This window comes from Amblyraja radiata, chromosome 16, assembly GCF_010909765.2.
Source record: "Amblyraja radiata isolate CabotCenter1 chromosome 16, sAmbRad1.1.pri, whole genome shotgun sequence".
Lineage (NCBI taxonomy): Eukaryota > Metazoa > Chordata > Chondrichthyes > Rajiformes > Rajidae > Amblyraja > Amblyraja radiata.
Genome location: NC_045971.1, coordinates 1351993 through 1368540, shown reverse-complemented (window position 1 = coordinate 1368540; position 16548 = coordinate 1351993). Strand labels below are relative to the sequence as shown.

General features: G+C 41.9%; 1 protein-coding gene across 4 annotated transcripts in view; it reads right to left on the bottom strand.

The window, feature by feature from the left end:
• The window catches only part of fbxl20 (F-box and leucine rich repeat protein 20), a 108433-nt gene that overhangs the window by 19087 nt on the left and 72798 nt on the right, over positions 1-16548 (bottom strand). For all 4 annotated transcript variants that reach the window (XM_033034860.1, XM_033034858.1, XM_033034859.1 and 1 more), the window contains exons 4-7: positions 13771-13845; positions 7958-8052; positions 5591-5659; positions 4105-4200 (exon numbers count right to left, since the gene is read on the bottom strand). In XM_033034860.1, coding sequence (XP_032890751.1) covers positions 4105-4200; positions 5591-5659; positions 7958-8052; positions 13771-13845 — 335 coding nt within the window. The remainder of the gene's footprint in view (positions 1-4104; positions 4201-5590; positions 5660-7957; positions 8053-13770; positions 13846-16548) is intronic.

The window sequence follows — 16548 nt, the reverse complement described above, 5'->3', positions numbered from 1 at the left end:
TTACATGGTTAGATGCCCCTAAGGAGATGATTATGTCTTAATCATTCGTGTATTGTGCAATCAAGTGTAAATCTTACCAACTTGTAAGTGGTCCTTAGTTGCAGAGTAGAACTGGCAGAGTACATGGAGCCTCTGGCCCGCTTTCATGCAGCCACCAGCTTCAGTGAACCACTTACTGCCGATGCAATGAAGCTTTGCTCGTTGTTGGCCTTGACTGGTCCAACAGCTTGTGCTTCGTCCTCCAGGTTTTTCCTGTTGAATGGGTCTTACCTGAATAGTAGATTCAGCGGCTGTCTCTAATGTCCCCCTGAGCAGTGTTCACTGCATTGTGTTGGGATGGCAAACCTTGCTGCCAGGCATGGTACTTCTGACACATGCCCTTTATCCCTTGAGTATGCTCCACAGCTCAACCCTCAAACTCGGCGTCAGATTTGTACTGACCCGGCATACTCCCTACTCCAAAAAAGAGAGGCATTAAGCAGCCCTGTTACAAGGCGCTGCTGGCGCGGGCTCCCCCATTAGGCCAACGCTGCCATTAGCCTAGGCATCACCATGAAACAGCCCTGTCCAAAGGTGCTGCTGGCGCTGGCTCTTCCATACGCCTACGCTGCCATAGACTAGGCATCTACCTCAAGCAGGCCTGTTCCAAGGCGCTGCTGGCGCGGGCTCTCCCATACGCCTACGCTGCCATAGACTAGGCATCTACCTCAAGCAGGCCTGTTCCAAGGCGCTGCTGGCGCGAGCTCTCCCATAGGCCCACGCTGCCATAGACTAGGCATCAAGCAGCCCTGTTCCCAGGCGCTGCTGGCGCGGGCTCTCCCATAGGCCCACGCTGCCATAGACTAGGCATCCAAAGTAAGCAGCCGTGTTCCAAAGTGCTGCTGGCGCGGGCTCTCCCATAGGCCCATGCTGCCATAGACTAGGCATCAAGCAGCCGTGTTCCCAGGCGCTGCTGGCGCGGGCTCTCCCATAGGCCCACGCTGATACAACTCCCTAGTGTGTCTAGATGGAACATCCTCTCCATTAGTACCTTCATCCTAACCAATCTCCAAATTTTTATACCTTACCAGAGGGGAACCCTCCCAGAACTAATGCTGACCGTTGAGGTTAGTTTGATCCCATATCCTGGGACCACTGCGGTCTGGGAGCCGCATTGCTGCTGGATTTCCCTTCCCCGGGAACCCCAGCATCTGTATATTTTACCGGAGGGGAACCCTGACGGTACTAGGGCTGACCGTTCTTTAAATGGAGCCTCCCGAGGAACCCACATTGTCCTCTGAGAATTTAACATTTAAATTCAAACAGTACCCGTAGCTACCCGGGTCTCTGACACTGCAAGTTAGCAACTCTACCGCTGCTGCAGTGCAACCCAACTGGGATATTCCCCAGTGTTTTAAGCACTAATTAAAAATCGCAGACCTGACTTACCAGCTACCCGCTTCCGCGGTCGGAACCGGGGTCTCCCCACAGCCCGTAGCTGGTTCCCTCGTCGGCCTCGCGAAGTACCGACAGGAAACCTCTGAAAAGAGGTCCCTGCACGGAATCTAAGACGGGTAAGAAACAGAAACCTTACCTTCTTAGTTTAAACTTACCGCTGGCAAGCAGCGACATGTGCTTCGCAATGTGAACGGCGATATGATGCGCATGTACACGAGCGGGGTTCTTCACGTAGTCACTCACGTGACCCCAAGTAAAATTCCATATCTGGACCAGAACTCCAAAGTTTGCCAAATTCCAACCCAATGTAATGATCAACTTAACCAAGGAATAGCACTGGAGATCAGCAAGAAGCTATAAACCGGAATCAGACAGAGCAAGTTTAATTTCCCCTGTGGCCCAGTCACACACGTATATAATTTTGCTGCTTGCAATGCTCCAAAGTCAAATAGCCCTTTACAGCTGTGCTGACAAAAATCCCATGTTATTTCTTTGCAAAATAGAAATTTATTGCAGTCTATTTGCAAATCTATTGTAAATGACTCCCAGGTGACACAAACTATCAAAGGAAGGAATAACACTCTCCAGAGAGCACTGCAGTAACCAGGAATTGGAACTGAAATTATGGGAAGAATTAAAAATTTCAGTTTCAGAGAAATATTAAAATCAATGCACATGATCAAAGTGTCAGCGCGGTATTTAATCTAACCGTGGGGATCATTTAATATGGATAGTTTCAAGGTTGTTTGCACAGTTGATGGAAGATTTTGCAGCCTCCTGCTGTGGGCATTGGTGATAGCACAAGCACTTATTGCCCATCCTTGATGCGAGTGTTGCTTTTATTTTGCTGCTATTTTTCAGAATGGCTTTCATGGCCTCTTCACACGGAAGTTACGGGAGACCCGATAGAAGTTAAAAAAAATATGGGAAGCACAGATAAGATAAATATTAGAATAGTTGCCCCAGGATGGAAATCTCAAATGCTAGAGAACATAGCTTTAAGGCAAAAGTTTAGAGATTTACAACGCAGGTTGCTTTTTTTTTTTTTTAAACACAGAGTGGCAAGTGTCAGGAACACACTGCCTGAGAAAGTGGGGGAAGCAGAAACATTTAAGAAGCATTTAGACAGACACACAAAGACAAAAAATGGAGGAATATTGACCATGTGCAGGCAGACGTGCACTATAAATTGGCACCAAGATCAGCGCAGACTCGTGGCACCAATAGTTAACACTTGCCTACTTTATCACTGACTTTGCCTTTCATTCGTGCCACTGCTCCCCCATTTCCACTTCTCTGAACTTGCTTTAAACCTTTTTACATCTATTTTCTCTGCTGATGCAGAGGACTTCCAATACTTTCCTTTTGTAGTTTAAAAACACTCTGGAGTATTGCGTACAGTTTTGGTCTCCTAATTTGAGGAAGGACATCCTTGTGATTGAGGCAGTGCAGCCTAGGTTCACGAGATTGATCCCTGGGATGGCGAGACTGTCATATGAAGAAAGATTGAAAAGACAAGGCTTGTATTCACTGGAGTTTAGAAGGATGAGAGGGACCGAATGGCCTCCTCCTGCACCTATTTTCTATGTTTCTATGTTCCTAAAAATAAACAAGCCTATTTGTTTGGATTAAAAGGGGGAAATTTAGCCATGTGCTTGAGTATTTTAAGAATATTCACTCCCAACACAAAATAAAGTGAGTGAGATTTTTAATGCTTTGTTTTGTTCCATGTTGGCGATTTTATGAGTTGTGGGAACACAATTTCTGTTAAATTGCTACTCTTCAGAATAGTTTAGCCATTTCACACCAATAGTTCCATTACGCAAATGCCATCAGATTAGTCAACTGATAATTATTCATTAAATCAGTGGAATGTCTAACATTACGTTCATTTACTGAATGGGAATGCTAAATGCAAGAACAGATGTGGGATTAAAGGCACGGATAACTTGCAAAATCCTTTAAAGGGCCTGTCCCACTTACGTGTCCTTGAGCCGCGAAGTTCGAGCGCGATTACATGCGTACGCACAGCCGTCTGGAGCTCGTGACGTAATTTGAAGATGGACACAAAGCTGGAGTAACTCAGCGGGACCGGCGGCATCTCTGGAGAGAAGCAATGGGTGATGTTTCGTGTCGAGACTCTTCTTCAGTCTGAAAAGAAGGGTCTTGACCCGAAACGTCACCCATTGCTTCTCTCCAGAGATGCTGCCGGTCCCGCTGAGTTACTCCGGCATTTTGTGTCTATCTTCAATTTTCTTGGCCCCACTCTGGGAGTAGAAGTGGGGGCGGATCCGGATCTGCAACGACCGTGAGCCCCAGGCCGAGTTCGGCGATCGTTTGGCTGCTTCTGCTGCTGTTGGAGGTGAGACGTTGCATCACGCCAAGGTCTTGGGCCTGTCCCACTTTGGCCGTCAGTTCCGCGACAGGCTGTTGGCGCGCGAAGATTTCGTTCACTACAAAAATTTCGGAGTCCCGCGCGATGTCGTGCACAACTACATACCCCTACGCGCTTCTAAGTGGGACCGAACACACGCAGCCATACGTTGCCCGTGCGCCTCAACGCAACCACGAGGTCGCATAATTTGCGTGCCAAGGACACGTAAGTGGGACAGGGCCTTAAGAAACAAAGTAAACATGGTAACAGGAAGGTCAATCATTAAAACTCACCTCAGAGCCTTCAAAGAAAAGTTTGTGATCGACGTGCATGACGCTAGATCCAAACTTCTTAGCTTCGAGCAAAATTTACTTAGACTAGTACAGGTTCTACAAAGCAAGAAAACAAAAGATGATCAAGAATCCATTTTAAGCGCACAATACCAATTTTCCAACAAGACTGTCAAAGGGATCTCATTCTTCTCTCTTTTTGCCCTTGTTGTTGGGAAAACAAAGGAGGACCCCGAGTACTTTGTAACTTTGTCAGCGCCATAGGTGGCCCCTATTTGCATATCTTGGGTATGCAAGCAAATAACTTCATTGTGCCTTATCATATGCGATATAAACGTCTTCCCATCCTGCTTCCTGTAAAGACTCTCCCCTTCTCCCAATTCCTTAGTCTACTCCACATCTGCCCCCAGGATGAGGTTTTCCATACTAGATCATCAGAGATGTCCTCATTCATTATAGATGAGGCTCTCACTAGGGTCTCCTCGATATCCCGCAGCTCCGCTCTTGCTCCCCCTCCCCCCCCATTCGCAACAAGGACAGAGACCCCCTTGTCCTCACCTTCCACCCCATCAGCCATCACATACAGCATATAATTCTCCAACACTTTCACCACCTCCAACGGGATCCCACTACTGGCCATTATCTTCCCATCTCCACCCCTTTCTGCTTTCCGCAGAGACCATTCCCTCCGTAACTCCCTGGTCAACTCGCCCCTTCCCACCGAAACTACCCTGTCCCCAGGTACTTTCCCCAGCAACAGCAGGAGATGCAACACCTGTCCATTTACCTCCCCCCTCGACTCCATCCAAAAATCCCAACAGTCTTTCCAGGTGAGGCAGAGGTTCACTTGCACCTCCTCCAAATTCATCTAATGTATCCGCTGTTCCAGGTGTCAACTTCTGTACATCGGCGAGACCAAGCGCAGGCTCGGCGATCGTTTCGCTGAACACCTCCACTCACTCTGCCTTAACCTACCTCATCTCCCGGTTACTCAGCACTTTAACTCCCATTCCCAATCTGACCTTTCTGTCCTGGGCCTCCTCCATTGTCAGAGTGATGCCCAGCGCAAATTGGAGAAACAACACCTTGGGTAGCTTACACCCCAGCGGTATGAACATTGACTTCTCTAACTTCAAATAGCCTTTGCTTTCCCTCTCTCTCCATCCCTTCCCCCTTCCCAGTTCTCCCACCAGTCTTACTGTCCCCGACTACATTCTAAACATAATAAGAAAGAAGTTGCTTCTTCATTTGTTTCTTTCAGTAGATGTTGGACCAGGAAATCAAATTCAAAATGCTGCCGTCTTTGAAAATTCCCCGCCCATTATGGCATCAGTGGAATAGCTTATTATTGATTCATCCATCACTTCCTTACTTTCCACTCTTTCAAACATTCATTGCAGCTTAATTTCATGACTTTTACCATTCATTTACATAGGCTCACAGAAAGCAAAGACTGCAAATTATTTTCAAATTATTAAATTTTACTTACGCATCTGTGATTTTTGTGCATCCATTCAAATTTAACTGTTCGATATTCCTGCAATTCTGAGCAAAGGTCCTGGAACAAAAGAGTGTTGATACAACTTACACTTTTGAATTGCAATGCAAAATTAGAAAGAGAAACTTTCTACTAAACCAATCATCCCAGGAATCATGATGGATAATACATCTTTGTTGTATTATCAATTATATCGCTCTTACAGAAACTAGGCCTGGACAATATTACAGATATTGTCTCAGCAGAGCCCTATCCAATTGGAGCACAATATCCCTAATCTTCTCTTCAAATTATTTTCCAATAAGGACCATCATCCATATTTCCTCTCTAGTTGCTTGCTCTTTCTGCAGGTTAACTTTCAGGTGATTTGGAAGGATCATGCAACATATTGGACCAACAACACCCTCTCCACCATCTAACCTGCCTTACCTACCTACAACACCTCAATGACACTGCGCTGCATACAGTATTCAGAGCCGTCCCCTAATTTATTTTCCCACAACCAGTATAAATGAGTCACCAGACTTCAATTGCCAGTTCCGCTGGTTAACCAATTACCAAGACGACTTGAGGCTAGTTCACATACTGCATTACAACACTGTGATGTAAAATTGTACAGTTAAGATAATTGAAATGTAAAACTAATAAATGCATCTCCTCATGACTAAAACCAGTCAACATTGATTGGCAAAATATCACATGGACATTCGGTCTGGCAGACTGTCGCACAGAGCAGCAATAATGAAAAGCTGACACGGTCCTTCATTAGGAGGCAACATGCATGCACAACATGGTTAAACTACAAAAATCTTTCATAGAGATGAAAGGAGGCAAACATGCATGGCCAGAGTACAATTGTTTAATCAGTCGAGGGTTAAGAGCTATATATGATCAAGCGGAATGAGTATTGTGGACTGGAAGTGATAATTAGCCATGGCTAGCTGGCTTTTATTTCCCTAAATTTATCACAAATAGCCATTAACATAGGTATGTTCAAAGTCAGTCTTTGTTCTCTTTTTGTTACCAAGATACAGCACGGAACGTCACAGGAGATCCCTTTTCCCTGTGGCTATCAAACTACAATTCCTCCCTCTTCTGTCGTGGGGTAAACGACAGTAGATGAGGTTGGAGGAGGTGCAAGGGAACCTCTGCCTAACCTGAAAGGACTGTCTGGGTCCCTGGACAAAGTTGAGGGAGGAGGTATAGCGACAGATGTTGCATCTTCTTCGGGTGCAGGGGAAGGTTCCTGGGGAGGGGGTGGGAAGGGTTGAGTTAACCAGGGAGTTGCGGAGGGAACGGTCTCTTTGGAAGGCGGAAAGGGGTGGAGTTGGGAAAATGTGGCGAGTGGTGGGATCCCGTTGAGGGAGGTGGTGGAAATTTCACAGCATTATGTGTTGTGTTGTGTTGCCTTAATGGTAATATCCATCGATATACATACAGTGCAATGAGATTGATGTATAGTTTGGTGTTTAGTTTCGATTGTGGAAACAGGCCCTTCAGCCCACCAAGTAAGCACTAACTAGCGATCACCTGCGCAGACTATTTCTATCCTACACACTAGGGACAATTTACAGAAGCCAGTTAACCTACAAACCCGCACGTCTCTGGAATGTGGGAGGAAACCAGAGCACCGGGACAATACCCACACGGCCACAAGGAGAACGGACAAACTCCATACATCCGTAGTCAGGATCAAACCCAGGACTCTGCAGCTGCAAGGCCGGAACTCTACGCTACGCTAAATCAGGAAGCATAAAAAGGAATGGAAATCGTGATAATTCTGTTTCATAACCCCAGATAAACCTTGATCTAAATGAATGAATAATCTAAATGAATGAATAAGCTTAGAGAGTTCAATGGCCCACTCTTATTACTGAAAGGCTGCAGCAGCAGACACTCAGCTCTCTCTGTCTCTTCCAATAATGTCACCACATTCACAATTCTAGATGTTATTTGTCCAGGAAGCCTCAAAGATCAGAACATGGATTTCAGTTGCAGGAAACTCAATGCTGTGTTTACAAGGCATACCGCATGTGCGCAAATGCACCCCTTTAAACCAACATACTTGCACCAAAATACGTGAATCCATGTTTTGAGCAAGAAAAGTGGGAGTGCCTTCAACAAAACTAAAACACCAGCCAGAACCAATCAGTATATCATCCCTTAACAGTCTTAACATAGCTCGTTTTTTAGGCCATCATTTAAAATAATTCAGGAAGGATGGTCCTATATCAACACACGTAAAGAAGGGTTTTGGCCCGAAACGTTGCCTATCTCCTTCGCTCCATAGATGCTGCTGCACCCGCTGAGTTTCTCCAGCATTTTTGTGTACCTAATAGTTTTAATGTACAAGTTTACCGTAAAGAGTTGTCTCCCACTCCAAGGCATCCTCTCAGACTAAGTTTTCGTAAAAAACCACCGCATCGTTTAGAAATATTCTCTACTACTCGGCCCTGTGTCCAAGAAAAGAAACAATTTCAAATTCAGGAATTTGACACGATAGACATTTTCACGATGAAGATTATGAATTCAATAGTTTTCATAACCCGAATTAGAAAATTAACATTTTTCCTTTCAAAATCTGATAGAAACAGTCAATATTTCAAATTAAAACCTCATTCCATAATAAGATGAAGACTAATGTACAAACTATGAAATTGAGAATTTGCTAAATGACAAGTTAACAATTTGGAGACAGATCCTTGATTTCCTGGATTCTGAGAAAGAAAACACTTTAGTAGACGAAAGTTGAAGACAAATATTGTTTTTAAGCTGTAAAATTAATGTCTAGAAAAGGACCAACATAATAAAATCTCCTCACTTCTGCACTTTGACTTCAAAAGGCTCTTGTCCAAGTTCCCACATGAACTTGGCATTGAAGACCTACCAGAATGTCGCATTTCCACATAACTAACAAATATACTTCTGTATTTTTACACCAAACCACGCAAGCTATCCAATTTACCCCAACATGTTTGTGCGGCAGATGATGAGAGCTAGCGTATAAAAAACAACAGAATGTACAGTATGTTCTGGGACAATAAGATTAGCAGCAGAAATATTTTATAATGAAAAGATTTGTTCAACCAAGGGTGTTCAGGTTACGAAAGGTTAAGTAACCAGTGGAATGGCAGGTATGCTGTATGACTGCCAATTTGAGCATTATGGGCGGTTCAATTGTCAGCGAGATGGACAGAGTGTAAATGCCGAGCAGTCTAGACATAGTTGAAAACAGAAAAATGTTGGCATTCCACAGTGGGCTCAAGAGCATCCGGAAAGACAATTTCAGATTTCAGAACTAAATTGGCCAGGACTGGAAAGAGTCAGCAGACCCTTCATAGGGTTCAGTAAAATATATGAAGATGTGTGGACCAAGTTGGTGACAATTTGCGCCACCTTTCCTCCTTCTACCTTAAATAAAGGTTATAGGTTCGGAAGTTACAATATACAAATAGTTTTAGCAGATGCAAAATCCAGACAATGATTGCAGGCAATTTTCATTGCACACAGAGCCAATGTTCACTGCACATAGATCCATGGAACAAATATGATGTCTCGTGCAGAACATAATGGACCCAGTATAGAATGGGACTCAATTCACTAACTGCAAGCCTAAAATTAATTTCTATGAAGTATAAGTACAGTAAACCCTTGTTTTAATGGAACTCGATATAACGGATTTCTGTTACAGCGGACGGACCTACTCACGGCTGCCCACGCCACCCCCAGCTCCCACCGACAACCTGCCAACGCAACCCCTGGCCGTTTCCTCAGCCAAGCCACCATCACCTGTATTGCTGTATTGAATCTTTGGAGCTTAAGACGAGTAAGGCTTTGTTTTAATGTTTCAGCTGAAAAAAGGAACTTCTGCCAGTGCAGTTCTTGCTCAGCCCAAATTTCATTGTCGGGTCTCCACATATGAAATGCCATCTATTACACTCAGTTACAGCGGACAATCGGCAATAACGGACATCATTCTTCTCCTCAATGGTGCGTTATAATGAGTTTACTGTATATGCAAAATCGTTAAATGCTCATGCAATTATGCTGCTCTTACAATAACGTACCAAGTTTGTCTTCGCTTCTCTAAGAATTTTTTTTAAAGTTCTAAATTAAGACTGAGCACATTCATTCCTCCCTTTATGTCATTTCACAAGTAGTCTCTATTTCCAAAATATTTTTTTTTAATGGACAGTTGCAGTACATCAGTAAGAGAACTCGAACACAGAACATCTAAATGGAGAGAGACTGCAAGTCAGTGAAGTACAGGGGAGAGGGGGGAAAGATCTAGGTGTTTGGATACATGAACACAAAAACAAAGGGGGTGGGAGATTGCAACCTTCACATGGTCCGCCCTGTTTCGACGAATGCAATCAACCCGGCGCGCACAACCAAATAAGATCAAATAGAACAAGTTGTCCTACAACTTTAGGCTGTGCACACCATACGCAAGAAGAACAAAAAAATAGCAGAAAAGTCCAATAAATAGTCAAGGTGGCAAACTCCATTTTGCTCTTCATTGCAAAGGAGTGGGGAAAATAGAGTGTTTTCTCATTACATTTGTCCAGGGTATTGGTGGAGCCTCGTCTGGACTAGAAAATAAGATGCAAGGCATTTAAAATGGAGGGGCATGAAGATTTATTCTCACAGATTCAATGATACTTTATGGTATGCCAAATAGATGGTGGAAAATATCCACAATTCTCTGCCCTGATGGGTGATGGAAGCTGGATCATTAAAAGTATTTAAAGTGGAGGTGGATAATTATTTGAAAGATTGAGAAATAGAGATGGAAAGAGAAATGGCACAGAAGAGTTAAAGACAGCATAGGCCAACCATGATCATATCAAATGGCAGGACATGCTGAAAGGCTCGATGGCCTACCCCGCTTCAATTTTCTTGTGTTCTTGCCCCCTGTGGTATCTATTGACAATGTTGTCCACTCCCCTATTTTTAATTCAACCCAATGCCACATTGCATTATGGTGAAATCGCATTGATCATCTTGTTCCATATGTTCTGCCTCATCAATTGAATGTCCAGGGGAGCTTCACAGCACTGCTCGGGTCCTTTCTAGCAAGGCAAAATGAGGACAAATATTTGGTCCAGCTCCCATACCAAGAAGAGAGTGCCCGGTTGGCATTAGCCAAGATCCAAGGGTTCTCAGAACCATGTGTGCATTTGGCTGGTGTAGGGAAGATGAGAGAGCACAGCTGCTTGACGTTTTTGTGTGGGCACATGTGCCAGAGGCTCTGGAGAATAATTTATCAGATTTTTTTCACAGAACATGAAAAAAATAAAATATATAATTGCTATTAGCAAGAATCTGTGGAATTGATTTAGAGCTATTGTCACACACAGGGAATCAGTGTTTAGCAACAGAACAAAATTAGACCCGTGTCCTGTGTAGCGTACACAATATAGGGCACCCTGGAACACAATATAGGGCATTTTTGAGCAAGGTAACAACACTCTAGGCATATACATATCGTAAGCCCTTGACAAAACTGCAAATAAATCAGTAGGTTGGAGTACATTTGCAGATGGTTACAGAATTTCACTTTTGCATTATGCTGTCTGCAACATAAAACTATGAGATTCAGAGAATAAATTAAACACTCAACTTCCTCCTGAAATCTTATACCTGGCGATTTATTACTATAAGAGCTCTTAAAACTGCAAAAGTATCTCTGAAGTGAAACTATGTTTATATATTCTGTTGTGCTGCAGCAAGTAAAAATTTCATTGATCTATCTGGGACATAAAACAATAAAACACTCTTGACCCTTGACACCAGTTCTAATCAAGAATCTGTCTATCTCAGCCTTAACAATATCCACTGATGGCCTCCACAGCTCTCTGTGGCAATGAGTTCCACAGATTAACTACCCTCTGACTAAAGTAGTTCCTCCCCACCTCAGCTTTTTAAAAGAGCGCCCTTTAATTCTGAGGCCATGACCTCTGGTCCTAGACTCTCCCACCAGTGGAAACATCCTTTTCACATTCACTCTACCTATGCCTTTCATTATTCTGTAAGTTTCAATGAGGTCCCCCCTCAACCTTCTAAACTCCAGCGACTACAGGCCCAGTTCTGTCAAGTGCTCATCCTATGCTAACATTCTCTTTCCTGGAATCATTCTTGTGAACCTCCTTGGGACCCTGTCTAGAGCCAGCACATCCTTCCTCAGATATGGGGCCCAAATTTGCTCACAGTAGGATATGTTACCCTAGATATATCACAGAAGAATATTCCAACATAACTGATTGAGTAGAGAATGCATGACACATTCATTCTGGCCAATGCAGTTATTTCCTTGTTGGCTCTAGTTAAGTATGCTTTTCTTTATTGGATATTACAAACTAAACTGGGTGGAGTTGGCAAAATGGGGAAAGTTGGAGAGAAACCAGCCAAGTATTTTTTTTTGATGATAAGCATCACTTTGGAACAATACCCTTTTTGAGATTTAAAGTTTTTGTTTAGTAATCTGCTTACTTACTATCGCTCTTTCTTCTTGCCACATCAGAATGAATTTGGTTTTAAGCATTTTTTTTCCTTAGATTTCTAAACAATGCATCAATTGATGCAAACAGAGCTCACATTAGTAAGAGTTATTATGGTGCCCAGCTGAGATTCAATCACAAGTCTCCAATTGCATGCTTGAAAATTAGCTCAAAGGAATAGAACTTTAAATGGTACTATCAAGACAAAAGCATCAATTGGGCAACTGCAGTATAAGCTCACTCCTTACACCAATATTCAACTACTGTCTGCCTAACTTAACAAATCCGAGTTCATTCTTACAAAGTAACTTTGTGCATCAAAAATCCCACAACTATTGAACAGCATTTGTAATAAATATTGGGAGTGAAGTATATCTATGGAGAATGACTACAATAGTCCATAAACAAGCTAAATATCCAGTGTGTAAGAAGGAACTGCGAATGATTGGTATTTTTGTTGATAGAACTGGGTGGAAAAACACTCTTCTGTTAGTGGTATGTTATGGTATCAGCCATCGGGAAAGGGCAGCAGTGCCTCAGAGCATTACTTCAATTCAAAAAAATCCTCTTCAAAATGCCTGCAGCAATAAAACATTGTCTCGAGACTGGGAGTGGTCCTTAAATATACAGCCTCATGACTGTAAAAGGAGCATCATCTGTCTACATCTAGAGGCTAATTTAACACATACGTCTGCAAACTGTATAAAACTTAAACATTTCTGGACTGATATTTTTGAAATAACTTCAGAAGTTATTAATACAAAACTGGACCCAGACACAAAATTAATAATACTTGGAATATCAGAACAAACCTTAACACTCACAACAAACCAAAGAAATTTCCTCAACTACAGTATAATAACCGGAAAAAAATTAATATTAAAATTTTGGAAAGGCCCTACAACCCCCACAATTAAAATGTGGATTACGGAAATGTCGGAGACCCTATACTTAGAAAGAATTAGACTTGTCTTAATGGACAAACAAGATCTTTTCCAAAAAATTTGGGCTCCATTCATTAACTATCTGAAGGGATAGATTGGCACAGCACGAGGACCCAACTGAAACTTGAACTCAGGAACAGATGAAAAGCTATACTTTATAACCTACGAACCTATCTCCATTGACGTATTACAGGTAACCCATTCCACCTCCCTTGTTTTTCTGTTCTGTTCTGTTTTTTTTCTTTCTTTTTTATTTGTAACTTTCTACCCTCTCTTTTTCCCTCTTTCTATAAAAAAATAAAAACACTAGAAGCAGAAGTAATTGATAATGGAAAATTTTAATAATGTATGAGTGATGTGTATGAAAAGTTTTTTTACTATAATATGTAACTACATTTTATATGTCTACTTCTGATAAATAAATAAATAAATAAATAAAAAATAAAAAAAGGAGCATCATCAACCAAGTCAAACTAACAGAGTGAAGAAATAAATTGGGTTTCTTATTAATGGGGAGTAATGCCTTTGTAAGTTGCAAAATGCTATTAAGATTTTATTTGATGGCTCAAATTGTGCAGGCTGTCCATCCAGACCTTCATATGGATCAAAGAACATTGTAACTACAGCTTCCTGTGTAGTTGTAATCAATTTAAACAAAAGATCATTTCAATTAGTTTTGCTTTGCAAAATGTCATTTCCATTCTCCAGGTTGTCTTGTACATTGTACCTCTATATCTCTTTGGAAGTCAAACAGGTCGATCCGTTGCCAGTTACTACCATCCAGTGCCAGGACATTCCAGTACTGAAAACACAAAAATAATTCAGTTAATCTGAGAAAATGTAAATAAAATGTAAATAAGGAGGGATGTGAATAACCAAAGTGTGAATGATATTTCCTTTCTGAGATTGTATGCATAATAATAAAACTAATTTCCTGAGAAAGTAGTGCAATAAGTTTTATCCAAACCAGTTGTAACTAAAGGTTCTACCAGGTTCAGTGGTCTGACAGAGTAATATGATCCCATAAAACTGTAGTCATAAATTATAATCACTTGGGAATTACAGACATCAAACCCTTTTTAGCAAGTAATTTGGGACGTTAATCCATTCAAATCTGAATATCTCTGAGGATTTACAATTATCGAGGAATACATACTAATCTGTTTTAAATGTGTGTCTGAATTCCTCTTTCCCCGTCTACTCTCCTCATATGCCGTTTAGAAATGAGAATGTTGGTACATTGAGTAGCATCTCAAAAATCCAAAACGTAAAATGTGGCGTTGGAGCTACTGCCTTACAGCACCAGAGACCTGGGTTCAATCCTGACTACAGGTGCTGTCTGTACGGAGATTATACAACCTATCCATGACCTGTGCGGGTTTTCTCCGAGATCTTCGGTTTCTGCCCACACTCGAGACGTACAGGTTTGCAGGTTAATTGGCTTGGTGTAAATGTAAAATAAATTGCCCCTAGTGTGTGTAGGGTAATATTAATGTACGGGGATCGCTGGTCGGTGCGGACCCAGTGGGGTGAAAGGCTTGTTTCCACGTTGTATCTCTAAACTAAACTAAATTAAACATGAAGACAATCCTAATCCTGATTCTTCTTTCTTTGCAGCAGGAGGAATTGCTTAAACTAAAACATGGGAAAGTTGTTCTTCATTTAAGAAATAGGGTGTTGGATTAACAGCAACATTTTTCACAGTTTTTTCTTAATTCCATCATTATCTTTGCTGTATATATGTCCATACTCTGGTCCCGCTAAAATAGTATTGATGGACAATAAACTTTATTCAAAATCACCTCCCCATTTATTTTTATACAAGGCTGTAGTCCTATTGATTGGTGATTGCATTATCAATTGCAGCAATGCATTAACATTTCAGCCTGCATTAGATGATTAGCTACAGCCTGCCTCAGTTCTGTTCAAATTTCCTACCATCTGGTAGCTCCATAGAGCTAAAGTCGATGAGTTATTAAGTAATAAATCAATCAAATCGCATTTCATTTGCAGTGAAATATCCTTCCCAAGGGGCCAAGTTTCAAAGTTGCTTTAATTCATTGGCTGGATGCTTGGAGCCTAATGCTGAACAGACTATATTGCATCTGTTTTGTTACAAAGGTGTCATACTAAACTTGAAAAAGAACAACTAACTAGGTCTCCAAGGAAGCTCAAGACATTATGAGTACACCCTATGGGAACACAATTGCAGGAATCATCACAGCAATGTGACAGTTCGCAACAACTAAAATTGCATAGGTGGAGAAATGAATTTCCATACTTATTTCTAACGGCAAAATGCTGTGCTATAATTAAACTGTTGTGCCTGCTTATTTGCTTAAATCTTTACAAAATCAGTTGGGACAACTCTTAATGCTGTTATTCGTCTGTCTCCTCACGATGAGAAAGTTGACAGCACTAACGTTGAACAAGGCAGATAGATATATGCCCACTGTCATTTTTCAAGCCAAAGTCAAAGCTTTTATGACCTTGTTGTGCATGCTTGTGCGAAATGCTACATTAGACAATAAGTGCAGGAGTAGGCCATTCGGCACCTCGACCGCCATTCACTGTGATCATGGCTGATTATCTACAATCAGTACCCCGTTCCTGCCTTCTCCCCATATCCCTCGACTCCACTATCTTTAAGAGCTCTATCTAACTCTCTTGAAAGCATCCAGAGAATTGGCCTCCACTGCCTTCTGAGGCAGAGAATTCCACAGATTCACAACTCTCTGGGTGAAAACGTTTTTCCTCATCTCTGTTCTGAATGGCCTACCCCTTATTCTTAAACTGTGGCCCCTGGTTCTGGATTCCCCCAACATCGGGAACATATTTCCTGCCTCTAGCGTGTCCAATCCCTTAATAATCTTATACGTTTCAATAAGATCCCCACTCAACCTTCTAAAATCCAGTGTATACAAGCCCGGTCACTCTATTGTTTCAATCTATGACAATTGAGCAACCTTTCTGAGCAACCTTTCTTACATTGAGCAACCTTTCGTTCCAGGATATACACCAGAAGAACTCCTGCAGCGAGGTCCTAGAGCTGAGATATGCAGCTTTCAATAAACAAAAATGCAAGAGTTTTTTTTAAATTTCAGATTTTTTCAATAATCACACACAGTACTACATAAACATTGTCAATTGAAGCAGGGTTTCGGCCCTAAACGTTGCCTATCTCCTTCGCTCCATAGATGCTGCTGCACCCGATGAGTTTCTCCAGCATTTGTGTACCGTCAATTGATACTAATTGACTCATCCTCTTAACTTAAAAAAAATACCGGATCTCCCTCAAAAGTTAAATTGTGCGCAATCTTTCAATAATCCTTCAGTAAGTTTCTCCAAAGGGCAATTGACAATGAAGTCATTTGCCCAACTGAACCACTCAAAAGGGCTCTACAGTTTCAATCTCTCAGACGACAACTTAAATGTTTGCGAACGAATCCCCAAACAGAGATTCTAAATTGTTTTGTATTTGTTTAATGATTGTAGTTGCCCATGA